At 39.0% G+C, this 27830-nt stretch overlaps 1 protein-coding gene across 1 annotated transcript; it reads right to left on the minus strand.

Annotated features, from left to right (window-relative positions):
- Nucleotides 1–809: 809 nt before the first annotated feature.
- LOC117292840 (crossover junction endonuclease MUS81-like) lies at nt 810–27312 on the minus strand. Its single transcript, XM_033775010.1, has 17 exons — nt 27138–27312; nt 25813–25942; nt 25131–25270; nt 24198–24296; nt 23207–23287; nt 22698–22786; nt 22059–22229; nt 21481–21647; nt 20336–20509; nt 18335–18824; nt 17623–17863; nt 6372–6488; nt 5505–5600; nt 3127–3252; nt 2804–2907; nt 2276–2359; nt 810–1736 (listed from the first exon to the last, which is right to left on the minus strand). The coding sequence occupies exons 1-17, from the start codon at nt 27273–27275 to the stop codon at nt 1670–1672; spliced, it is 2514 nt and encodes an 837-aa protein (XP_033630901.1). The 5' UTR covers nt 27276–27312; the 3' UTR covers nt 810–1669.
- Between the last annotated feature and the right edge of the window lie 518 nt (nt 27313–27830).

The raw sequence follows: 27830 nt of genomic DNA on the forward strand, positions 1-27830 counted from the left end.
TCCATTAAGTGGTGTTTTCTAAGATGCTTTGTCGACAATATAATTCAGATTCAGAGTCAGAATGATGTTCAGCTTGTAGATTTTCTATTCGTTTTCGAACAATAGGCTCCGCTCACATATCAAAAATCAATGGCCAAAAAATTCCGTAAATGAAATCCATTAAGATTTAGTTGAACCAATTAAGAAAGCAGAACACAAAGCCATTTCATCTCATTTTTTCCTACTCATTACGGTGTTACGAAACACATCAGAAATCGATGGTTGTACAATTGCGTAAATGAAATCATTGAACAAATTAATTAAGCAGAACACGAAGGTTTTTACATCTCATTTGTTCCTATTCAATAGACAGTGTTGCCTAACACATCAGAAAACGATGGTCGTAAAATTGCGTGAATGAAATCCGTTAATATATTTACTAAGTACTACATGTACTCACATCAGGTTGTATAGACATCGCGGATCTCACTATCCATTACTTGTTTCTAATCCTTAGTAAATTTCATGGAGGTATAAACTGACACAACTCATCAACCATTCCAATTAAAGCGAGGGGTGTTCACCCCTGCTTCACCAGTTTGACTGCAAAACATTTGAATTTATACATGCCTGTTCCGCTTTAGCGGTGGGGCATTAATGAGGTAGAAATACATTTACTGTTTTTTTTAATATTTTTTAAAATTATTATTATGGTTTATTTATTAACTGCACTGGCGGCCAAGCACCCCGAAAAAGTACATTTACAAGTAAAAATCATTTTTTTCTAGATGACAATGTGTGCCTGTTAATATGAATACATCAAACACATCTCAAAGTTTACTCTATCCAGCTTTATTCCTCTATTCCTTGTTGTAGTAACACATGTTAAGCAAAAAAGGAAACAGTATTTTGTCCACAGTTCCTTCAAATCAAAGTCCGAGTACATTTTCAGTACTGAGTATATATCTTAAGTACATGAATTTTTCTTGTCGAGTATAAGTAATGGGGTAAAACTTATAGTTAACCAGTCGTTTCATATAATAACAAATTAACAAGCATCACTATGAGGTAAAAATAAATACACATAAAGAAAATTGAGATACACTGTAAAAATTAAACTTTTGTTGTTCCGTTTTTGTTGTTCAGATTAAGGAAAGCACAAGGGGTGCACAATTTTTTTAAGGGGGCATTTCTGGCCAATCAAAGCTGTAGTGTCCGATTGCATTCTTCTCAAATGTAAAAAGGTAACCCCCATATGTATTTGTGAACTCCTGCGAGCGTAGGAGAAAAGTTCATTTGGTTCAACCACTGGATGTGTTTTTACAGATGTTTTTTTTACATGGTACACATACACTATGCAAATAGAAAGTCCAAGAATGCAAAAAAAAAAGAAAATCCCCAAAGCAACGGCAACAATAAATGAAACGAAGAACACCCAGTGCAAGTCTCCCATCGTTGAACTATAATCAACCAGATGAAGGGTAGTGGGTAGAGGTCTACGGGCCTGGTCCTCTAATTTCATAAAGCCTGTAAGCACAAAAACTTTGCTAAGCACAAAAAATAGGTTACTAACCGGAACACTATAGAGTTACCATTGCTGCGACTTGTTCCCAGGTCATTTCTTGCTTATCCAGGAAACTTGCTAAGCAGAATTTTCTGCCTAACAGCTTTATGTCCTGCAGCTTCCATATCATGACAGGGGACCATGGGAGCAGTAGAACATGTGCACCATCCTACTCAGCACAGGACCCATGTTTCTAAACAAAGTCAACAAAAGTGAGAAAAATAGTCATCATCAAAATGCAGACAACAACTTGAATAAAAAAAAATATATAAAAAAACACTGTGGAAGGTACTCTTTTTTTTAATGAGGGGTAAAATCAACATGAAAATCAAACAAAACCACTTTCCCTTTTATCATAAGAAAACAAGTGTTTAAAACATCTGTTAAGCATAACTGACAAAATCAACCCCTGTTTCATTAAATTATTTGCTGTTTTCTCGACAGAGTAGCCGACTCAGAAAAGTTGCTTAAAAATCTAAAAGAGACTTAACATTTTATTATTTGGTTTTTGACCTTCCACTGATGTAATTTAAAAACTGTATATTCTATGCAGGTCTCTGGGGTATCAAAACGTTGGGACCCATTAAAGTACGCAAGTTTGAAACAATGTACATAGAACAAGTGTTTTAAAAACTGTTTCAAAACAAGCAAAACATGCACGCTTTATACTTAGTACTTTCCTAGTGTCCAAAAAAACATTAACTCATCTATTGTTAGTTTTCCTGTTCTCACCTCTGTAGTTTTCCAAACTTCATGTTAGCTAATAGTTTCTCCTTGTCCTTTTCCATTGCACAGGCCCTGTAAGCATCCACCAAACTGTAGAAATATAAACCAACAACACTCAAAGGTTAGCCACACCCTACTTTTGTAAGTTTGTAATTGGCTTATACAAAATGTTCAAAAGATGTGTGCAGAAAATATTCGACAATAACAAAGAGAAATTTGTGGACACCAAAACACTGACAAATGTAACATGTATATTATGAGTTTTACATTTGTTGACAATTTCTGAGTACACAATTTTTTTGGTAAATGTCTGATAATGGCGCTTTTAGAATACTTAAATTAGATCATACATGTAAGACCTTGAAAAGAAAGAGTTTTAATAGAACTAAATCCTTGTCCAAATTGGCGGCTTTTGCTATGCCTGCGGCTGGTGCTAATGGTGTTACTATGGGTGTTGCCATCAAGCTGCCACAACAACTAACTTGGACGCAGCATTAGGCTCAGAGAGAGTAGAGGGTACTGTTCTCAACTTACTCAGAGGGCGTCTTGTACCGTTGTGTTATGGCAAGCGCTTTCTCAGCAGTCAGTCCACTGAACTGCAGAAGTTGCTTTGCAAATGTCTCGGTAATTGTTGTGTTCTGTGAAAAAAAATCACATTTCCAATATTACAATCTTATAAAAACACAAGGAATATATTCACATGAACTCAACTACTCCAAACACGCTACATTGAAATTTTCACAGGTTAACTTTATTGTATACATCTATATTTATATAGGAATACAACAATCAAACGGTTCCATAGAGCAAAAAAATACTTTAATTCTGAATAATAAAAATGCTCCTATCCTACTCACTTTATTCTTGACTGATGATTGGTTGAATTCCTTGAACGTCATCAGTCTCTGAGTGGGGTTTGTCAAGCTTGGGTTGCTAGGCAGATTCACCATGTCGTCACGACGATAAGCCTCCAATGTCTTGTTCTGAAAAGTTGTACAAGATTCAGTAATTGGTCAGCTGCATGGAAACAGTGTCTCTTACAATAGTAGTACAGTCTATTGATTAATTAATTCATATTTACAGTCTATTGATTAATTAATTAATATTTATAATAAATATATAATAACCTCACATCAACCAAAAAGGCGCCTTAAAAAAGCTTTAAATTAAGATCGATATACAGTTTTGATTATTTACAACTAAAGGGGCCATTCAAATTAGTCAAAATTAAAACAAATAAAAAGTGTTTTATTTTTCAAATTGTTTTGACCCACCATCCTATTTCAAGTTGTGATTTGTCAATGTTGATTAACTTCATTATATAATCTTTGCACTGAAGAACAAAGCAATGCCCCAATTAATCAGACATTTAAGGTCTGAATTTTGATTTTCGGTTGTTTATTTAACCTAGACTAACTTACATGTGTATATCCTAAATGACCGCTAAATAAGCAAAGTATACATGGAAATTTGTTGTAATTTAAATAAGCAAATGCGCAATGGAAGTTAATTTGAATACAACAAGTAAACAAGTAAAAAGATAGATTGAAAAAATAATAATAATAACTAATAAACAACATTAACAAATCAATAAATAACTTGACCTGTCAGTAGTCTCTAAAATTAAAACAGAAACCGTCAAATTAAAACTCGAAACAGAGCAAGAATACACTTTTAAGCAAAATGATTAAATAAAAAATTATTGATACACAGTAAGGCAAAGTTATTGAAAATATTGATACACATTAAAGGGAAAATATTGATAGACAGTAAAGCAAAAATATCTATACATAGTAAAGTAAAACGATTTATTCACAGGTCAGGGGTTCGAATCCCAACCCAGTAAGATGCCAGTGAATTTTTTCCACAGAGCTCGGGAAAGTACACAGCGCTAACACATTATATGGGTAAAGGAACACATTATATGGGTAAAGGAACACATTATATGGGTAAAGGAACACATTATATGGGTAAAGGAACACATTATATGGGTAAAGGAACACATTATATGGGTAAAGGAACACATTATATGGGTAAAGGAACACATTATATGGGTAAAGGAACACATTATATGGGTAAAGGAACACATTATATGGGTAAAGGAACACATTATATGGGTAAAGGAACACATTATATGGGTGAAGGAACACATTATATGGGTAAAGGAATACATTATATGGGTAAAGGAATACATTATATGGGTAAAGGAACACATTATATGGGTGAAGGAACACATTATATGGGTAAAGGAACACATTATATGGGTAAAGGAATACATTATATGGGTAAAGGAACACATTATATGGGTAAAGGAACACATTATATGGGTAAAGGAATACATTATATGGGTAAAGGAACACATTATATGGGTAAAGGAACACATTATATGGGTAAAGGAACACATTATATGGGTAAAGGAACACATTATATGGGTAAAGGAACACATTATATGGGTAAAGGAACACATTATATGGGTAAAGGAACACATTATATGGGTAAAGGAACACATTATATGGGTAAAGGAACACATTATATGGGTAAAGGAACACATTATATGGGTAAAGGAACACATTATATGGGTAAAGGAACACATTATATGGGTAAAGGAACACATTATATGGGTAAAGGAACACATTATATGGGTAAAGGAACACATTATATGGGTAAAGGAACACATTATATGGGTAAAGGAACACATTATATGGGTAAAGGAACACATTATATGGGTAAAGGAACACATTATATGGGTAAAGGAACACATTATATGGGTAAAGGAACACATTATATGGGTAAAGGAACACATTATATGGGTAAAGGAACACACTATATGGGTAAAGGAACACATTATATGGGTAAAGGAACACATTATATGGGTAAAGGAACACATTACAGGAAAAATATTGATAGACAGTAAAGCAAAAATATCTATACACAGTAGAAAAAAAAAAAAAAAAAAAGATTAATACACAGTAGCAAAATGATTAATACTTGAAGCAAAACGAATTATTCACAGGTCAGGGGTTCACATCCAACCCGAGTAAGATGCCTGTGAGTTAGTGGAAAGTACACAGTATAAACACAGTATATGGGTAACACCTAAAGTTAACGATATATACACAGCATTAAAAGCAAAATCTGAGAAAATAACCCAGCTATTCCCCTTGTGGGAGCTTTTCCGAATTCCCTTGTAAGGAAAAAACAAAAAACAATCAATCTTATTCCCATCTGTACATACCGAGTAATATCCCTGAAGGTATCGAGTCATTACAGTCAGATATGCCACCGATTCTTTGTTGTCTCTGGTGTGTTTCACAAAAAAACCATCAACAACCTGAAAGATAATCATGGAACCATAATTAAACGATTAAAAACGAAAGGTTATTCTGTCACACATGCAGACTTTTCTCACTAAAAAGATCAGAAGGCAGCCTCATTTGAAAACTTTTTTTTTTTTTGATAAACAGTTAATTTTTGTTCACTTATTGGCATCATAAATACAGATAATATAAAACAGAGTTTTACAGCTCAGAGACATCACTATTGTAAAGCGCATTGATACGTTATTGTAAAATGCGCTAAATAAGAAATATTCATTATTATTAAAGACTGTACAAATTATTAGGCAGATGTTGGGATCCTTTCAGAGTCCTTTCTCACAGGCTAAATGAAAACACAACAAATACATTAGTGTAACAGAAGTAGGTGAAAAAAGAGTAACAAGAACGAAGCAATGCAGCCTGAGGACAAAGAACATGAACACAGAAAAGTAATCAAACATTTAGAAGAAAAAAAAAGTGGGGGGGGGGGTAAGACAGAGTTGTCTGGTAAAACCACTTCGTTAAGATTACATGTTTCAAAAATGCAAACAACATTTTAAAAGGCTCTCTGAAAACAACGGTCAAAATTACACTGTGTTTAATATAATGTTTGTATAATGCTTTAATATTAGCTACCTTACTGGACAAACGGGAAAACAAAGGCCTCCACTAGGGAATTTTGTGCACAAGGTATATGGGAGGATATTAAGTACAGGGACAAAGGAAATGACAAAAGATGTCTCCACAGGGGTGTAAACAAATAGAGTGTGTGCTGAGGTACTAACCTGTGTGTTGACAGTTGCCTGTCTGAGTGTTGATGCTGGAATACTCAGGTGATCTATCGAACCAAAATCTTCAATCAGGTAAATGGGTTTACGGAGACCGCACTGCTTCAAACGAAACTGAACGGAAGAGTATAAATTGGGGGAAAAATCATAAATTTTTCATTTGAAATCTCATTGGGTGTGCAGTTTGCAATGATCTGAAGAACTAGATAATTATTTCAATATGAATGATGGAATCAAATGCCCTACCAGGCATTTTAAACAAGTATTATATTATGTAAGATATTGTAATATTATTATTATACTTCTGGTAAGGATGCCTTAAAAGTGAACATTATTACTGTAGCTCACAAGCCAAAGGAAACCTGGGGTACACAAGGGTGCTTGCTATGTGAACCAGAAACACTGGGGTTAACCCCCACTTGTCCATGATAAGTGTTCTGTATTCTTTTCCATGCACTACCAATGATTGTACACTGGATCTATGGCTGAACGTCCCATTCGAAGGTAGAGCAATGGTATCTTGCTCAAGAATCTTGCTCAAGAATCTTGCTCAAGAATCTTGCTCAAGAATCTTGCTCAAGAATCTTGCTCAAGAATCTTGCTCAAGAATCTTGCTCAAGAATCTTGCTCAAGAATCTTGCTCAAGAATCTTGCTCAAGAATCTTGCTCATGGCCGGGACTAGAACCCACACTCTGCTGATAAGAAACACCAGGGCAGAGTCCGGTGCTCCGCCATAACACGCCATTATGTTGTTTTACCTGAAATGTTAGTACAAAGAATTATGACAATATCCCCCCCCCCTCACAACTTTAGTTTTTGTTTTCACAGTAAAGTAAATTGGAAAACTTTGCATAAAATATAACATCTTTTACAAATAAACTTTATATCTTTCGGATCTCTGAATTGGTTTCTTTCTACATTATACCATACAAATGACATCATCAGATATCCAAACATATCTCAAACCAAGCAGAAAGTATCACTAATAATATAATAATAATAATAACTAGACATAAGAATTTGTTTGATAACAAATTCGAGGTGTTCGGATTTCTGGCCTGAATTAACGAGCCATCACTTTTTAAGTTTAGTTGACTGGGGAGATAGTGAGCTATGCTGTGTGTTATTGTGAAAACAAAGTGAATAGCTATTAAATAACCTTTTTTCTAAGCGTTTTATCACGTTGTGCACCGCATTTGTAGATCTTTATAAGAGGTTTCATGTACAAAAAGAATCTTGAACGTAGCTCTTTTGGTTTTGAAGATATGATTTTTCAAATTATTTAAGGTTTATTTAACGTTTATTTAACGTAATGACGTCACCATTCCAAAAAAGTTGCGGTGCCGTCTACTCACCGAGGTTGATGTTCATGAGAAGTTTCAAGTTCATACAAGTTTCAGTTTTTCTCAAAATTGGCGGAGAACGTTTAGGCAGAAGAAGACGGAGAAATGAAGGTTTGTCATATTAAACTTCAGCTTCCGGTTTGACAGGATTTAAAGGTCAAATGGGGTCACACTTTGTGCAAAACATATAGAATTGCCAGAGAGCTCAAAATTGATGTAATGATTATTAATGTACCACGTTTCATTAATAAGATACACAATTTTGTATGTACAAACTTATACTTCCGGGTTCGACCGGAAATGAAGGTCAAATGAGGTCACACATTGTAAACATTTGTAGAATCGTCGAAGGGCCTTAAAATTAAGTTATTATATTGTGACCGGCTTAAATAAATGATCCTGCGGGACACAATCTTCGCTGTTCCAGACTTTTATTTATATCTGAATTGAAGACGGAGAAAATAATGTGATGTTAAGTCTCCGACGTCAAAGGAAAGAGTCTAATTAAATAAACATACTTTAAATAGAACATTTAGAATAAAACTTACAGTCACAAATACTATTTACAATTAATTAGGAAATCCTTAAAAGACGCGAGAGTGTTGCTGTTTTCCAGCCTAGAAATTATGTATTTTAGAATAAACAAATCAATGAAATAATCCGTGAACTTGGGTAAAGACTATCTATAATAAACGATTTGCCAAAGATTGGAAATGGATGGCAAACAGAAAAGCATAAATAACGGCAAACTAAATAATATAATTAAAGTTCCCGCCAAAAGTTTAATGGCGTCCGCCATCTTGGAATTGTACCAAAATTAGAGGATAACTCCGCAAAATCAGCAATATTTACATCATTAAATCAGAAAACAAGTACGGCATTACTTTAGATCTCTAGTAATGCAGAACTAGAAACAAAATCTAAGAGAGGAGACTTGAGGAAATTCAAATCAAAAAGAAATATATCTATAACGGGAGTTTCCTTTCCCGACTAAACACTAAGTAAATTAACTCTAGAAAACCGTTCTCTTGTCAAAAAGAAACATGTCATAAAATAGGCTAAACTCTCCGAATAATTTATACAAGAGGAATTTATATGAAATCTAGGGGAGAATGGATGGAAAATAGAATGCTAATTACCTGAATTGAAGACGGAGAAAATAATGTGATGTTAAGTCTCCGACGTCAAAGGAAAGAGTGGCCCTCTGACGTCTTGCGGCCGATGAGGGCGCGCTAACCGGTGTATTTAAAAAGGTGAGTATGAATAAATGAAAAGTTCCCGGATGTGAATTATTCTACTTGTCACATCCTCCCCTGCTTTAAAAAAATGTCGTCCTCGACATAGTGTTTACTTACAGCTGCACACAAACTAATTATGCACATTGACAAAAATGTATACAATCGCAATAGTCTAGTTACTCTGCTAAACCTTGCAAATACATTAATTTGATATTTATACACATCAAATGGGGGAAAAGTAGGCAAAGTAAATCTTACTCACTACATGCTCATTTTACTTTAGAGAGCACCACTGTTACCTTTGTTCATGGTGAACATAAAACAATGCAAAATCAATCTATACCATTATTACCAATAGTCATCTGATGTAAACTAACGGGTAAAAATGACTATCTGGTGAACTATGGCTGAAATTAGAAATACACACAAAACTTGTTAAGCACTCGGGGGAAATATACAAGTTAAAATTTCGGGCAAATTGTCTACTTTGTTCTAGTCATCTGGCGACTCTTCCATACTGCCAACAACTGCCTCCCTCTCTCCAGTTTCTCTTCGTACGTGTCTGATGAAGGAGACGTGGCTGAAGAAGAGTTTTCTGAAGGAGAGTTTTCTGAAGAAGACATGGGGAAGAACATACACGGTGTGAGAAGGTTTCTGTGTACTGTTCTCTCCTTTCCATCCCCTAGTGAGCGTACCTTGTAGACAGGAATGTTTTCGTGTTTGGTGACGACCGTGTAGGGGTTAGATTCCCATCGGTCTGCTAATTTGTGTGTTCCTTCGAAGTGTTTCACTTGCACAAGGACTCGATCGCCTGCTCGGAGTGGGGCTTCTTAGGTTTTCTTGTCATAGATGCGTTTTTGTTTGGCTTTTGCGTGATGTGAAGTTTTGTTGGCTTGGTCATATGAAAACAGTAATCTTTCTCTGAACTGTTCCACGTACTCGTCATACTCTGGCGCTTCATCAGTTGGTGAGTGGCAACCAAACAAGAGGTCTATCGGCAAGTTGGGATGGCGTCCGAACATCAAGAAGAATGGTGCGTATCCCGTGGTGTCGTGACGCGTCGCGTTGTACGCATGCGTCATGACGCCCACATACTTCTTCCAATCTCTCTTTTGTTCCTCTTCCAGTGTGCCCAACATGTTAAGGAGAGTAGAGTTGAACCTCTCCGTAACGCCGTTTCCTTGAGGGTGGTACGGTGTTGTTCTGCTCTTCTTTATGCCAGAGACCTTGCACAATTCCTGGATGAGCTGGCTTTCGAAATTTCGGCCTTGGTCGGAGTGTATGCGAGTAGGGAAGCCATAATGTAAGATGAAGTTCTCCCAAAGTATTTTTGCTACTGTTTCCGCTTTCTGGTCTCGTGACGCAAATGCCTGAGCGTACTTGGTAAAGTGGTCTGTGATGACAAGTACGTTTTCGAAACCACCTTTGCTCCGCTCTAGTTTGAGGTAATCGATGCAGATGAGCTCAAGGGGTTCTGTACTGAAGATAGAGACGAGTGGAGCTTTGACTTTTGAAGGAGATGTTTTTCGAAGACAACAACGTTTACACTTCACACACCAGTCTTTGACATCTTTAGCCATTCTGGGCCAGAAGAACCTGTTACGGATCATATCTAGCGTTCGTTCAAAACCCAGATGGCCAATGTCATCGTGTAGACCGGACATGGCTGTTGCTCGGTAACACTTAGGAAGGAGAAGTTGGTGTGAGAGTGTGTCGTCAGTTGTCTTACGAACTCTGTAGAGGATGTTTTCTTTAAGTCTTAGCTTGTCCCACTGTCTGAAGTAGATCTTACATTCAGTTGTCTCTCTGCTTCGCTGTTGTTGATTTGGTTTCTGACCGTGTTCGAGGAAGAATAGGACTCGTGATAAATCTGGATCATCACGTTGTGCAAGGGCAATTTGCTTGGTAGTTAGCCTTGGCATTTCGTCTGTCTCACTGGTTGCTGGTTTGGGATTGAGAAGCTTTGCCTGTCCTCTGGTTGTGACTTGACAGTTTGCGGGCTCTATGAAGAGTTGGCCTGTATTGGGGTGACCAGTACATATGGCATTGACCACATCGGTTGGAATCTCTGTTGTGAAGGAGAGGGGTTTTGGGACATCATCAGCAGGTTGTGTTGTGAAGGAGACTGACGTAGAGTATGGAACTGGGTGTTGTTTTCTGGAGAGAGCATCTGCGACTGCGTTGTTCTTACCAGGTTTATACTTCACAGTGAAGGAGAACTGAGAAAGGGCAGCAACCCACCGTTGGCCTGTTGCGTCCAACTTAGCTGTGGTGGTGACGTAGAATAACGGATTGTTGTCGGTGTACACAGTGAAAGTACTGCCGAGAAGGTAGTCTCTAAACTTATCCGTTACTGCCCATTTCATTGCCAGGAATTCTAGCTTGTGTGCTGGATATCTCGACTCTGCTGGATTTAAACCTCTGCTGGCGTAGGCTATGACGCGTTCTTGTCCATCTTGGTTCTGACTGAGGACCGCTCCAAGCCCAACACCAGAAGCATCGGTTTGAAGAAGAAAAGGCTTCTTGTAGTCAGCGTAACCGAGGATGGGGGCTGAAATCATCACTTGTTTCAGCTGGTCAAACGATGCTTGTGTCTCTTTTGTCCAGATATAAGGGGGTGGTTTGGTAGGTGCCTGTTTTCCTTTTCGTCGTGTCGGGTTGCCTGCCGTGAGCTTGTACAGTGGTGCAACTATCTTCGCATAGCCGTTCACGTAGCGACGGTAGTACCCAGTGAACCCTAGGAAGCTTCGTAGTTCTTTGTGAGTGGTTGGAGTTGGCCATTCCCGTACCTGTTCGATCTTTTCAGGGTCAGTGGACACACCTTTCGAAGAGACGATGTGTCCCAGATACTTGACTTCTGACTGGAGTAAGTGGCACTTTTGAGGCTTGAGTTTCAGTCCATGTTGAAGGAGACACGTGAAGACCTGATCCAAGCGCTCAATATGCTCGTCAAATGTGGATGAAAAGACGATGATGTCGTCGAGGTAGAGCAAACAAGTTGAGTAATTCAGCTCACCGAGGCACATCGTCATTAGGCGCTGGAAAGTAGCAGGAGCGTTCTGGAGACCGAATGGCATGCGGTTGCATTCGTAGAGACCCATCGGAGTAGTAAACGCGGTCTTTGCTTTGTCCTTTTCGTCCATTTCTACTTGCCAGTAGCCTGACGTTAAGTCAAGGGTTGTGAAGATAGAGGCGTTACCAAGAGCGTCGAGGGCTTCTTCTATCCTTGGGAGTGGGTAGGCGTCAGGAATGGTCTTGCTGTTGAGCTTCCTGTAATCGATGCAGATCCTGAGAGAACCGTCTTTCTTGTGTGCAATGACCAATGGGGAGGCGTACGGGCTGCTGCTTCGTCGAATGACTTCGGCCTGCTCCATGCCTTTCAAGTGCTCCCTGACAGCTTGGTACTGACTCGGTGGTATGCGTCTGTACGGAAGTTTGATTGGTCTATTGTCGACGAGTGGTATGCAGTGCTTCACAGTAGATGTACAGCCAAAATCTAGAGAGTCTTTGGAGAAGATGCTGTTATGCTTATGAAGGAGATCAGCGAGCTTCTTCTTGTTCATGTCATCTTGCAAGGCAGAACTGGCTAAGTCGAGTGATGGAATCAGTTCATCCAAATTAATGGATGAGATGGAGTTCACTCTACCAGCCGGCCCGCCATGAAGGAGAGGGGTGGTAGTTGGATGAAGAGTTGGTGTCGTATCTTCAACAGCGAGGACATACGAGACTTGTGCCAGATTGCAGTTTCTTCTGATGGAGATTGGTTTGGAAGAGATGTTGTGTACCCTGACCGGGAGTTGACGGTCAGGACCGATGTCAGTTACAGTGCAGCCAATTCTCAGACAAGATGCGCGGTTGTTTTGGGCACCTTCGATGATAGCCGTGTAAGAGCCGCCTGCTGGATTTGGTGGAGCTTGGCACATGACATCAACTTCTTCTCCAGCGGGGATGCATCGGGAGTGGCTTCCAGTATACATAGCATATCCCATCTTTCCGCTTTGGCTGTCCTGATTTGAAGAAGATAAATTGACGTAGGCTGTGTGCCAGGCTTTACTCTCTTCCTGTACAAGTTTCATGAAGGATTGACCTCTTTCTTGTTGTTGATCTTTCTTGGATGCTCGTATCACGTTAGTACCTATAAGGAGTGGAACCTGTGCTCTGTAGGGATCGGTAGGCATACAAAGAAATACAAAGGTGAGTGAACTTAAAGCAAATCTATACAATGAAAGTGTTTTGCAAACAAGTGATCTGACAAAAGCACAAATTCTTCAGTAGCTAAACTCAATGGGGATTACACAATAATACAACTTCAAAGAATCTATAAATACTCTGGAATTTAAAATACACCTGTTTTGTTTGTTAATACAGTGATTTACCCGTTCAAGCACATGAGTCTTTCCTTTCAACTTTAAACAGTTGAGTAGGATTGTTCAGGTTTCCTCATTGTTCAGAGAGAAGTCCATGGGGAGGCATTCCGACGGATTGTTAAGACCGACGGTGATTGCCTATTGTAGTGGTTTCCTTACTGTTCGAAGAAGTCTATGGTGAGGTTTTCCCGATCGTTTAAAGACGTCACGGTGATTATCTTAGTGTCCCGATTTCCTTGTCGTTCAAAAATAAATGGAGAGGTATTTCGGCCGTTGTTGAAGACCCGACGGTGAACAATTGTTAATGTCTCTTGACTTGTGATGAAAATGCTACCGAGTTTCAGGAAGCAGTTGTTCAAGGCTGGGCTACTGTTTCATCAGGGGGGTTCAGGATCTCGGCAATGGAGGAAGCTACCCGCAAAATAAGGGACGTGAAGACTGGGCCTCAAACGACGGTGCACACAACGATGAAGGTTTCTTCAGCGTCTGTTGTCCGGTGGGGGTGGGTAGCGAATATGTCCAACCATGGCCAAAGATGTCCAACCATGGGTAGGGTGTCAAACCATGGGTAGGACCAGTAGATTCTTGTTGAAGTCTATACAGCTCATCAGTGAAGTGGATTTCTTGCAGCGAAGATGTAAGTGTAGTTTCCGCAGACCGGATTTTCCACCATTTGTGACCGGCTTAAATAAATGATCCTGCGGGACACAATCTTCGCTGTTCCAGACTTTTATTTATATCTGAATTGAAGACGGAGAAAATAATGTGATGTTAAGTCTCCGACGTCAAAGGAAAGAGTCTAATTAAATAAACATACTTTAAATAGAACATTTAGAATAAAACTTACAGTCACAAATACTATTTACAATTAATTAGGAAATCCTTAAAAGACGCGAGAGTGTTGCTGTTTTCCAGCCTAGAAATTATGTATTTTAGAATAAACAAATCAATGAAATAATCCGTGAACTTGGGTAAAGACTATCTATAATAAACGATTTGCCAAAGATTGGAAATGGATGGCAAACAGAAAAGCATAAATAACGGCAAACTAAATAATATAATTAAAGTTCCCGCCAAAAGTTTAATGGCGTCCGCCATCTTGGAATTGTACCAAAATTAGAGGATAACTCCGCAAAATCAGCAATATTTACATCATTAAATCAGAAAACAAGTACGGCATTACTTTAGATCTCTAGTAATGCAGAACTAGAAACAAAATCTAAGAGAGGAGACTTGAGGAAATTCAAATCAAAAAGAAATATATCTATAACGGGAGTTTCCTTTCCCGACTAAACACTAAGTAAATTAACTCTAGAAAACCGTTCTCTTGTCAAAAAGAAACATGTCATAAAATAGGCTAAACTCTCCGAATAATTTATACAAGAGGAATTTATATGAAATCTAGGGGAGAATGGATGGAAAATAGAATGCTAATTACCTGAATTGAAGACGGAGAAAATAATGTGATGTTAAGTCTCCGACGTCAAAGGAAAGAGTGGCCCTCTGACGTCTTGCGGCCGATGAGGGCGCGCTAACCGGTGTATTTAAAAAGGTGAGTATGAATAAATGAAAAGTTCCCGGATGTGAATTATTCTACTTGTCACAATATTAATACACAAAATAATATTATTCAGATACGATTTTTTATAAAACAAACTACTACTTCCGGTTTCGACCGGAAGTAAAGGTCAAATGGGGTCACACCCTGTGTAAGATTTGTTTAATACTTCATGACCTTTCATATGGTGTAAAGATCACGTATGTAGCATATCTGATTCTGGAGATATGAGTATTTTAATAAAAAACTTCAATTTAATATAATGACGTCATCGATGACGTCATCATTCCAAATTTTGTTCTTTGTCATATACACGCTTTGGTCTAAGTACGTGGTAAGTTTCAAGTCCGTACATGCTGTATTTTTTGAGATAGCAAAATAATTTTTTTTTCGACCTCGTGTACCATTTTCGTTGTGACGTAGCTATGACGTCACACATTATATTTTTAGAATGCTCTTGAGTTTAAAAAAATTTTATGCATTGGACATTTTTTCATATTTTTATTCACTTAGGCTCTAGAGCCCAAAATAACATGATTTGTTACTTTAACTTCCGGTTTCGACCGGAAGTAAAGGTCAAATGGGGTCACGTTGTGCACCGCATTTGTAGATCTTTATAAGAGGTTTTATGTAAAAAAAGAATCTTGAACGTAGCTCTTTTGGTTTTGAAGATATGATTTTTCTAATTATTTAAGGTTTATTTCACGTTTATTTAACGTAATGACGTCATCAATGACGTCACCATTCCAAAAAAGTTGCGGTGCCGTCTACTCACCGAGGTTGATGTTCATGAGAAGTTTCAAGTTCATACAAGTTTCAGTTTTTCTCAAAATTGGCGGAGAACGTTCAGGCAGAAGAAGAAGACGGAGAAAAAAAACCAAAAAAAACAAAAACTTAACAATAACAATAGGTTTTCGGCTAAAAGCCGAACACCTAATAAGACTTGTAATGCGCACATATCCACCCTGCTGGGTGTTCAAGGCGCAGTAAAACCAAAAACAAAACACAAACAAAACACAACATAAAGAAAAACAGACACAACAAAGTTAGTCATTGAAAACCTGTGACATAAGATAAGTTTTGAGAAGAGACTTGAATTTTGCGGTACAAACAGAAGATCGAAGATTAAGTGGAAAAGAGTTCCAGATGCGTGGCGCGGCTGAAGAAAAAGACCTGTCACCCCATGAGTGTCGAGACTTGGGTTCAATGAGGAGAAGCATGGAACTTGATCGAAGATTCCTTGATGGAGTGTAAACTTGAAGCAGTTCAGAAATATAGTGGGGAGCCTTGCCATTTAGAGCTTTGTGGACAATGAGCATCAGCTTGAAGATGATTCGTTGAGAGATAGGGAGCCAGTGTAGTTGTTTCAGAATGGGGGTGATAGAACAGGATTTTCTAGACAGTGTCACAATGCGGGCAGCAGTATTTTGGAGCCGTTGAAGTCGGGAAATCTGGTTTTTAGGAAGACTGTAGAGAAGAGCATTGCCGTTGTCAAGACGAGAAGTAACAAATGCATGAATGACCTTTTCAGTGGCACTTTTGTCCAAGTACTTGCGAATCTTACCTATATTCCTGATGTGATATGATGATAAACGAACAATATTGTTGATGTGTGGCTGAAGTGTCATCGATGAATCAAAAATAACCCCAAAGTTCCGAGCTTTCAGCGAAGGAGCTATCCGAGCATCACCGATGGAGATGTATGGCACTGAAACCTTAGTTAACTGTTGACGTGACCCAAATAAAAGGAACTCTGTCTTATCATCATTTAACTTCAGGAAGTTTTGTTGTGTCCAACGTCGAATCTCTTGGATGCATTTCTCAAGTCTTGCAATAGATGCATTGGCGTTTTCTTGAGAAGATTTAAACGTGATGTATAGCTGAGTGCCGTCTGCGTACACATGGTAATTCAGATTAAATTTGAGGATGATGTCACGAATCGGTAAAGTGTACAGCGTAAACCACTGCGCGCCGAGTACCGACCCCTGTGGCACAGAGTAGTTCAAAACAACAGGGTCGGATATCGCAGTGCCAATACATACATGCTGAGTTCTATTGTGGAGATACGATTTGCACCATGCTAGGGCTGTGTCCTCTATGCCAAGGTGATTCTGGAGCCGAGAGAGAAGGATGTTATGATCAACAGTGTCAAAAGCAGCACTCAAGTCTAGCAGGACTAGTGCTGTAAGGTTACCATTGTCCATAGAAGAGAGAATATCGTTGCTCACACGGACTAGTGCAGCCTCGGTCCCATGGAAAGACTTGTATGCTGACTGGAACACGTCGGACAGGTTGAAGTTTAAACACACACACGATCCAAAAGCACCCCAACAAATCACAATATTTCGGGGATAAAATAAGGGTTTGAATTACAAAACAATACTCACAGAATGTTCTAGAAAACTATCCCTATGGCATAGTATTTTGAACACGGCCAAAGCCAAAATAGAGAGAAATGCAGAGCGAAATTAGTGCTCTCTTGTGCATAAAGCTACAAAAGAAAAAGAGCATGAATCTACAGGTCGCGACCCCAAAGTTAACTTGTTACATTATGAACACTGAGGGCGCACTTGGGTTCCCTGCATAGACCATTTCGCAAATACCATTGCGCAAGCGCAGACTGTTGAATGAGGTGCCTTGTGGGATAGATATGGATCAAATTTGGATACCAGCTAGACCACAATGCACCTAATTCCAAGCTTTAGGCGCCCGCCTCAGTATTTGCGGAAAGGTCTATTTACCTTTTGTTCTTTGAATCTTCCGTCCAGTATACTCCCACACAGATCGTCCATCCTCTTCCTTTCCACTACGTAGTCCAGGACCAGCTCTCTGCTCGTTGGCATCTGTATCATCCCAGGGACTGGTACACGCTTCTCTCTAGCAATCCAAAGGAAATCACCCACCTGTAGCTTCCTTACGTCAAGAGTTACACCGTTCCTCTGGAGCTCTGGTAGAAGTAGCTGCTTCCGTGTCTTCACTTGACTGCAATTTTAGTTTATTTTAAAGGATAAGGTTATACACAGACAGTGATGGAAGATGCTCATGAGATTCATTTGAGATCAATTCAAATATCAGTAGATAATAATAATAATAATAATAAAACACATTATCCTGTTGGTACATTTGTCATAATACATTGACACAAAGTTTTGGAAACAGAAAATTCCTGGTTTCATCTTTAGTTTTCGAGAAAGAAGAAATTTTACACTCAAATATTAAAATTTGATTTGGAGACCTCAGAATTAGATTTAAAGGTCTCAAAATTTCGCCCAAGAACATGTGAGCCTCTTCAATGCCTTTCTGCACAATCTGCCGCACGCGCCAAGCATACGCGCACGCATGTCAGACTTTATTTGTTGGACCTTCATTGCGTTGTGATTGGTCAATACGCAATAGGGCGGAGCTTAATGAATCGGTCTATTGATAGTAGTCTTGCAATGTACATGTACTCACCCTCCAGAAGTCTCACAGCTATCAACACACAGCACAATGTCAAACGTTCCTGGCTTTAACACATACAGGGAAGTCGGAGCTTCATCTGCATCCACAGTTCTCTCTGTCCGCCCTTCGTGACTACTACTGGGGCTGGGAAAGCCTCCCGTCCGATTGGAAACACTAGAGGTAGAGCTACTACCCTGTGAGTCAACGTCTTGTCTTGAGTTTTGAGACCAGCCTGGCCCAGAGTTACCCCTGTCAGACACAGATGGGTACAGGCTTGAAGACCCATTGCTGTTTTGGCTGTCTGACCTTCCAGCTGAGGTTGTAGTTGATGCTGGGATGGAGGAGAGCGCAGTAAATCTCGATTCTGTTCTTACATCCACCACTGATGGCTGAGGTTTCTTCTTTGGTTTAGGCTTTGAAGGGGCAGTTGCGTTTGATGAGGCAAGAGATGAAAGGCTATAATTCGTGGCACAGGTTGTTGGCAAATTTGAAGTACTCGAAGCTGATGGAAATGAAAACGATTCAATCGTTAAGAGTTAAAAATCCAATTTTACAAGAGATCTACATCTTATTTGCATTCTTACAAATGGAACCTGAAAGGGTCTGAATCTGCATGTTTAATCATTAACACTCAACCCAGTACCCTAAGACTCTCACCCATTGATTATTCAGAAGCTATTTTCAATTCCAAAATAAGCAGTCATGCTTTGAAAAGTAAGTCAATTGACAGATGTCGGGGACATTTTGTTTTTACCCTTACACTGATGTGTATTAAAGGGAAGGTACATGTTTGATAATTACTCAAAACAAATATTAACTTAAAAACTGACTTGGTAACTAGCATTGGAGAGCTGTTGCTAGTATAAAACAGTGAGGGAAAGTAATGTTGTTTTTGAAAAAGAGGTAATTTCTCACTAAAATATTAACAGACTTTTAGCTAGAAGTCTTTTATTCCTATCTGAAAGCACACAAATTCGTCCAACAAGGGTGTTTTTTCTTTCATCATTTTCTCCCAACTCCGATGACCAATTGAGCTCAAATTTTCACAGATTTGTTATTTTATGCATATGTTGAGATGCATCAAGTGAGAACACTGGTCTTTGACAATTACCAATAGTGTACCTTCCCTTTTAAGTACTGATGTGTATTAAGCACTGTATAATACTCGGTACTTTCCCCCAAGTTCTGTTGGAAAAAAAAATCCACATCAAAATCACTCAATGGGATTCAAACCCACAACCTTTGCATCGCTAGTCGATTAATTTAATACTTTGGTCGTACTGAATAGGCAGCTCTGATTACAGCTGTGACCGTTTCTAAGGATGTTACAAATCATGTCTTCTGCTTAAAGGCAGTGGACACTATTGGGAAACACTCAAAATATTACTAGCATAAAACCTTTCTTGGTGGCGAGTAATGGGGTGAGGTTGATGGTATAAAACATTGTGAGAAATGGCTCCCTCTGAAGCAATGTAGTTTTTGAGAAAGAAGTAATTTTCCACGAATTTGATTTCAAGACCTCAGGTTTAGAACTTGAGGTCTTGAAATCAACCATCTAAACGCACACAAGTTCGTGTGACAAGGGTGTTTTTTCTTTCATTATTATCTCGCAAGTTCAATGACCGATTGAGCTCAAATTTTCACAGGTTTTGTTATTTTATGCATATGTTGAGATACACCAACTGTAAAGGCTAGTCTTTGACAATTACCAATAGTGTTCACTGCCTTTAAAAGATTGTTGACACCTAGTTGCAAATGTTGATATGTCTGTAGATTGAATGATGAGGTGTCTTCTTTCGTCCCGCTATTTTACTGACGCAAACGATTTTTCACCTGCATTCCGAAAAATCGACTCCGCACCAGTAGAATAAATTGCAGGACAAGTCCTCAAATGAATACAACGTATCCAGCAAGTAGATACACACATGGTGTTACCATAAACTGTTAATACCTCACCATGCAATGCCTCATATCACACAATTTTTATGAAGCTGTAAAATGACATTCTTATACCTGGAAGAGAGGACAATCTTGGAACAGGGCAATAATCAACGGCATCATCGTTATGTAGGTATGCGTAGACCATAGAACCCGCGGATGGTTTGGAGTAATCGCGCTTATATCTCATACCGGATTTAATTAAAGCTGCCTCATTAGCCTTAATTAGGAACCCGATGGATATCTCATCTGTAAAGACAAACAAAAAATGGGCGGCAAATAATTCCAAACACAGAGGGATCTTGGTGATTCATCGGAAAATAAGTTGAACATTTTTAGGCTGGTAACCTTAACAACTGAGAGTTAGCACCAAAATTAGGGCAAGAAAGCTGAGATTAGCAGGTCACTGCCTCAGACAGACGGACAGACATACTGAGCTGGCAGTGAGCAGGCTGGTGCTATGGGCCCCTACTCAAGGTCACTGTTCCAGTGGCAGACAACAAACCACCTATGTAGACACCTTGTGCCGGGACTCTGGCCGGCGACGGGAAGAGCTGCGAACAGCAATAGAGGACCAACGTGTTTGGAGGCCCATCATCCATGCTCCGCATCGACTGAATGAATGAATCCTTAACACAATGACTAGAACAGGCTTGTTGAAAGGTTGAGAACAAAGTAATCCAACTCAGGATTAGTGATGATGGATACCCCAATCCAATAATCAAGCAGGACAAGATAGGCAGGAAAACATCTTTAAGAACAATATTTTTCAGAACTAAACATGATTGGTTCCTAAAAGACTAGTCCCTTTAGAACTAAGCAGGACTAGTTCCTCAGGTCTTAGAAAGAATTTTTTCCTTCGGGACTAAGCATGTCTAGTTCCTTCAGGATTAAGCAGGTATAATTCCTTCAGAAGGCTGTGGTTTGCTGAATGCAAACTTTCCTGATGGCTTGCTAGGTTGGGTTCCCTACTTATTCTAGACCCTGAACTTACCAGGCATTACAATTTAGGAGGTTTACAGACTCCACTCGCAGTGCACCACCAATAAAACAAGATTATGGACACAATCTAGACTATTTTGTTTCTCCCTTTGATGATTGTTTTACATTATTTTGAGAAAATTTAACGGATCATTGAGATTTTTAGAAAGTTCTGAAATCATGAAAAATACACATGCCTGAAGAGTTCAAAATTCGTTGGTGATTATTTTTAAATTTACCGTCAACTGTGACTTCAGCTTCATCCTTTGAAATCACCTGCTTTCCTCTATCGTCGATGTACCAGTATGTCAACTTATCATCCTGAGCAGTCTGTGGTATATCACCGTGTGTGTCAACGGATGTGACAGTGTGGGGTGGGGCAGCTTTCTGGAGATTCTTGTTAGGTCTGAAAATTCAAACGATAATAAAAACATTTCAACAAAACTTGTTCTTAGGTACGCCTCTAGAGATTAGAATGGCAGAAATGTTAAACACTAACACGTCATGAGGTTCATTTACAAAATGTTAATACCTGGAACAGTTAATCCATTCTGATTGGTTTAGAGGAGATCATGTGGCCATATTTGAAAGTGTAATATATACATGGAGAGGAGTGTTTTGTGGCACGCAAGTTTACACAGGCATATAATTTTATGATCCTTTCTTCAAACAAACTATTCATACACTTCATGATATTTTAGTTCTTGAATGTTGCTTTTCCTTAATAATCCAGCTCGGAACTTAGAGTGAAAACTAATAGGAAGGTAAATTCAAAACAAAGTGTTCTGGCAAGAACTGTGATAACAAAATGTCCAACCTGCCAGGTTCTTTTCTTTTCTTAGATTGGCCAGCAGGAACTGCGCTCTTATTGACTGGTGGTTGTGCTCCACCAATGGGAGGGCTCGTACCACAAACTTGTTGTCCAAAGTTTGCTTCAACTATTTCCAGCCTGTCGGCAAGTTCTCTGCCCGTTTCAGTAATGCTGTATCTGTAACCAGTTACAATAAAATAAATGCATGAAATTGTTAGTTTATCCTTCTATACATTAATCCTCTAATTTACTACACAATTTCCTGTTGTTGACAAAGCAAAACAACTGTAGTTATTTACAGGTCGCTAAATCTACCCCGGATGATGACTACAGCAGACTATTTGAAATGTTATGACCAGTTAGAAATTCACTCAGTGGCAGTGAAGTTAATAAGGAGAAGTCCCCTCGATCCACTTAGTCAAAGTAGTAATCCCGACAGATTTTGGGTCCTTGATTGAACTTGAGTTTTCAGTCCCATACAAGGCAAGACAGTTCTGAACGAACTGGGCGTATTTGGAACGGGGTTCATTAAGTCTCTTCCTGTTTTTATTTTTCACTTTCATTTCTTTAATTTTTTTAATTTAATAACCGTTTCTCTAGGAGGGTAAGATGGTAGAAGGAGTTGAGTGAGAACCACTTCCTTACCTTGCAGGATTGCCTTCCTTGAATACATATCTTTTGGATATTAGAGTACTCATAGATGACCATGCAGTGTAGTGGGATCCCGGATCAGGCTGTGAATGTTCAAACGGCATAAAACAATGAATCAATTGATGGTACAGCATTGATTTTTTGCAAGAGTATATGCCATAGGGTTTATTTTCAATAAATTTATCTTAAACCAACATTCTGCTAAACAAAACACAGCAAAATGATAGTGTATTTCACATGCTTTAATTTTGAAAAAGTTAACTGTTATATTTTAAAGTATAGTTAATGGCTTTTTGTTCTGTTAAGAGTACCCATATAAACTGTCCACAGAGAGCAGTTCAGAAAGCCAGAGGGCCTTTTTGCCATTCTTTTGAAAAATATTTCTCAATTTCTCTAATGTGTAGAGTTTGAGGTTTGTTTGTTTTGTCATTTCTTTTCTTTGGGGGGGGGGGGGGGGGGGGAGGTGCTGTTCTTGGTGTTGACATCTTGTTTTCTGTACTTACCATCGTGAAAGATTTTTCACTTAGAGGTTGTGCTTCTCTCTGGAGTTCAGTTTTCAGCATGAATCTTTTACTTGCAGGTATCTGGAAGAAAAAAAATAAACATGTCAAATGAAATTGTTATACCTCGGTTACAAATTGTGAAGTTTTATTGGTCAAGATCTAATTACGTGATATAACACAAAGACGCATGTTACATGGCTGGATGTCGGGTAACATGAAAAGTGATGTACACCGGTGTACATCACCTTGATCGTTCCCACCAATGGTCGATTTCCAGCGAGTTTGAGGGAACAGTGTAGAATTGTTTCTCATTTGAACAGTTCGTCTGCTTATTAAATTATGCATACTCCAACGTAATAATGTTTGAAGATGACAACAGAACTTCAAGAAGAGGAGTAACAATGTTACCAAAGTATGACAAAACAATTAATCCATGCTGTGACTGGGGACAGGGTCCGTAGGTTTTGTACACCCTCTGTGGCAAATGGCACGCGAGGTGAACGCCACAGCGTGCAACAATTGTACAGTGGCCATTCCCGCTTTCAGTTTCTCAACACAACTGAAATTTGTTTTACAGTGTAAATCTATGATTTAGACTTACAGCAAGATGACCAGAGAGATGGTAGATACACCATGCATGTAAAAGAACCCAGTGCACTTATCATAAAGAGAAGGGACTCTCCCCGGTGTTCCCGGCTGGATTGGCAGCATATTGCGCCACAGCACTTTGTAAACCATTACTAGGTGCTATGTAAAAGGAGAAGTTCTTATAATTCAATTGTAGTCCTTGCAGGAGAATACTGAAAGCTGAAGTGCCTTGAGCGTCACTAAGTGACGAATATGAGTGCTATAAGAAACCACTATTATTATTATTATTATATGTATATTCCTCGTTCAAGCAGGGAATACACAATGAATGCTCCTTATTCACGCAGAAAAAAAGTCTTTTTCAATTGTCTGCTGATGCGCTTACTACCACAGTCTAACTTACCATATAATGCCTGTAGAGTGTTAGAACAAGCGCATACGGCCCGGATCTGTAGACTGGAACATACTCCCTCGGCCCACGGTTGGATGGTCTTCTCTTCCTCTACAAATAGAAAATAAAATAATTTTTATCGATCAATCTAGTAGGAGAATTTGACCTCAATATTGGAGATTGACAATGAAGCTGGTTCTTAACAGATTGTCAGTTTTCCCCGACCACCAGGGCCCAGTTTCATAGAGCTGCTAAGCACAAAAATTTGCTTAGCATGAAATTTCTTCCTTGAAAACAGGATTACCAACCAAATTTCCATTTGTTGCATATTGCTTATTACTGGTACTCAGCTGTAGTTTGCTTATCCTGAAAATCATGCGGAAAATTGTTTGGTAATCCTGTTTTTATCAAGGCAGCAATTTCATGCTAAGCAAATTTTTGTGCTTAGCAGCTCTATGAAATTGGGCCCTGTTATGAAGAATCTAAATTGAGAACGTAATACGTTAAATAACTGGACATCAGACAATGTGTTACTAACCAATCTCTTCCACACTGAATAACAGTGGAAGTTTATGTTTTGGAAAAGTTTTGGAAAATCTCTTTTGGTTGTGTTGGTTGACATTTAATTACACCCCAGGACATTTTTACAGTGGTAGTCAGAAGCCATACAACCGTTACCACACAGCAGTTAACGGTTCAATAGCTTCTGACTGGCACCGAACAAAGAAATTGACATTAGAGGGATACCACTAACATATAGCTAGATAGCTCAGTCAAGAGCGGCGGCTTGTTTATCCTGAGGCCAGTGGTTCAACTCCTGCTCTAGTAAAATGTTTCCTTGTTCAACCCCAAACAAAAAAATGATACATTTTTACAAAAGGAGATTTGGTTTGACAAACAATTTTTTTTTTAACACATTCAAAAACACATTCAAGATCTGCTTACTTGCTGGCCCACTCCGATAAAATCATCTGGGTCTGGGGGTGGAGGAACGGCCAGAATGTCTTCATATGGCGCAGAGGATGTGGAAGGAGCTTGTGATGACATTGATGGTCCATCGTCAGCTCCCAATGATGACCAATCTTCTGTGAAAAGAAAAATTGCCAATCAGCAAAAACTTTAAAAAGTGCTTTGGTGTACGAATGCTATGACTGTTATAAAGATATCCCTCACAATGTTAACTTATTATTCCTTTATAAGTGCATTATACTAGGGCATATTCCTCATTGATTTATACCCATCCGCGATTGCTTTTTTATTAATGAGCATTGAGCACTAAACCTGATGCAACTGGCGCTCTCTCACTGTCAGTAGTAGTAGAAATAGCCTGAGCATCGGACGTCACAGTTTGAGGCTCGTGAATAATGCAAGACACCAGCCTTAGACACCAAGCTTGGGCGATATCGATTTATTTTATTCACGATATATTGCCGACAATATATCGCGATATTCGATATAATCGTGATTAATGAAATTTGACATCATCAGTCTTAAAACTCCAAGTGAAAGTTGGTTTAAGGGTTTGAGCTCATACCCTTAAAGCACGTCTTTCCCCCAAAACAAAACCATTTTTTTTTTTTTTTACGTTGTGTTTTTAACAAAAAAAATTGAGGGCAGCCCGACTTACCATTTTCTTCAACATGTTTTTCCAACTTGTGATCTAACATCTTACAGATCTTTTCCCCAAAATTATCTAATATTTTGGCTTCTTTTCCAGACGTCAGAGGCATGGGATACTTCTTGAGGGAACTCAGCGCCTGATGGTTTTTACAAGAAAGAACAGTTTTAGTTTTAAGAAATGATCAATCATGAAAAGTATCAACTTACTAAGATAGATAGCGAGGCTATAAATGTCCCTGGAGAGTAGACCAAGTAACTGAGGCACTTTACTCCTTTTTTATTCAAAATTTGTCGTTATCGCCGATAATGACAAAAATTGAAAAATATCAAATAGGGCGCTGTACAAAGATATAATAGGCCATGCTTGTGCACGTCGTGCATGACAACATATAGTATACCGCGGTAGCAATTGCCCCATCTGCCTACCCATAACGCATTGCGGTTCTGAATCGCGATTAAATATAAAAGGACACAGAAAAACTTTTCGATCTAGCACTTTCGATAGTAGTTGCGATAATCGTAACCCTCCATCCTCCCGACGGTCGGAGACTGGAGGGTTACGACACAAGACTGATATTGTCGGTGTAACTAGCAGTTTTGACCAGTTTTTGCCAGACTCGTGATCAGATTCGTCCTTTTTTTCCACTTTCCAAAATCATGACAGACATTCTAAACACATGGAGTTGATCTTTATTGTATGACAACGTCATCTGGAACCCTTAAAACAACATCATGAAAATATTTGGCAGAAAAAACGACAAAAACTTACCAAAAGACTGACCGAATATATCCATAATCCATAGCGGGGCCAACTAGTGATTTTGAACATCGCACTTGCTTGGCAACAACCAATCAGCGTGACCCAACCAAACACGCATCTGGACGAGCCATGGCTGTCGTATGCTTATCGGCCATTCCAGCTTGCAAACTCACCGCCTGTGTGTGTAAGCACCGATCCCCCGCACCGAGTGCGCAGATGGAGGATGGAGGGTTACGATTATCGCAACTATTTCGATAGCACCATAAATGGTGCCAAACTAAAAGTAAAAGGTGGATTGAGACTTTTTATCATTGAATTGATGGGCGATTGAATAATAAACAAACGGCTAGCGTCAACCCCTCAGAAAAGAAAGCCATCATCATGGCCCATGCTAATTCACTACTCCTAGCTAGAACTATGAGGTTCGTTCGGCTATCGTTCGCGGAGACGATAGCCAAACGAACCTCATAGTTCTGAGAGTACTAAATCACACCACCACCCAGGGGATCCCAGTACAGTCCGGGAATCGGGCAAGTATTTGAAGCAAGACATTTTGGCAGCCGGTCACTTACCTTCCCGTAAGCGTACTGAGTTTTCTTTCCTTGATCTTTAGCTTCGTCCCGCCATTCTGTCAACCACTTCACAAAAAGTGGATTTGGGCAACGGTCTACTTTCTTTTTCCTCTTTTTCGGAGCTGGCTCTAAACTCATTTTGGAATTTTGGAAAAAGCGCTGCCTTTTTGCTGAAACTGAATCCCAGTATCCCGTTAGAAAAGATTGATGAAATCAAAGACCACAACATGCACCAGACTAAAAAAAAAACACTAGATAAGAGGCGCGCGCGCGGGCCGCGGGATCTCCGAAAGTTCCTCGGGTTATGTAATATGGACCTACCTACCGACAGTCCATTAGTAAAATACGGAATGCCTTTCCCACTCATTACGGGCGTTGTGCGTTCCTTAATATTTAGCAAGTCCCAAGTATGTTAGTCTATTATATAGGTAGTGCAGCGAGAAAACTAGGCAACTTGATCAAAAATTGTTATAATGTAAGTAGGCGGAAATTCCTGCAACCATGTGAAATATTGCACACACACACAAATTGAGCAACCAGTTTAATTTTTACGATATTAAATGAATCTTTGCTTGCATAACAATTTTCCCTTTTTGGGCAAAATAGTAGGGCCATAGGCATTGTGCATATTTTTAGACCTAGTTTAATCAGTTCTGTCAAATTAATTAAATTATTGATCGACTAGAACTTGTA

The sequence above is a fragment of the Asterias rubens genome, chromosome 1, assembly GCF_902459465.1.
Source record: "Asterias rubens chromosome 1, eAstRub1.3, whole genome shotgun sequence".
Lineage (NCBI taxonomy): Eukaryota > Metazoa > Echinodermata > Asteroidea > Forcipulatida > Asteriidae > Asterias > Asterias rubens.

Coding starts and splice junctions, on each gene's coding strand:
- LOC117292840 (XM_033775010.1), bottom strand. CDS start 27,275: ATGAGTTTAGAGCCAGCTCCGAAAAAGAGGAAAAAGAAAGTAGACCGT. Junction 20,510..21,480: donor AGCTGAAGTCACAGTTGACG/GTAAATTTAAAA, acceptor TTGTCTTTACAG/ATGAGATATCCATCGGGTTC. Junction 2,908..3,126: donor AATCATCAGTCAAGAATAAA/GTGAGTAGGATA, acceptor TTTTTTTCACAG/AACACAACAATTACCGAGAC.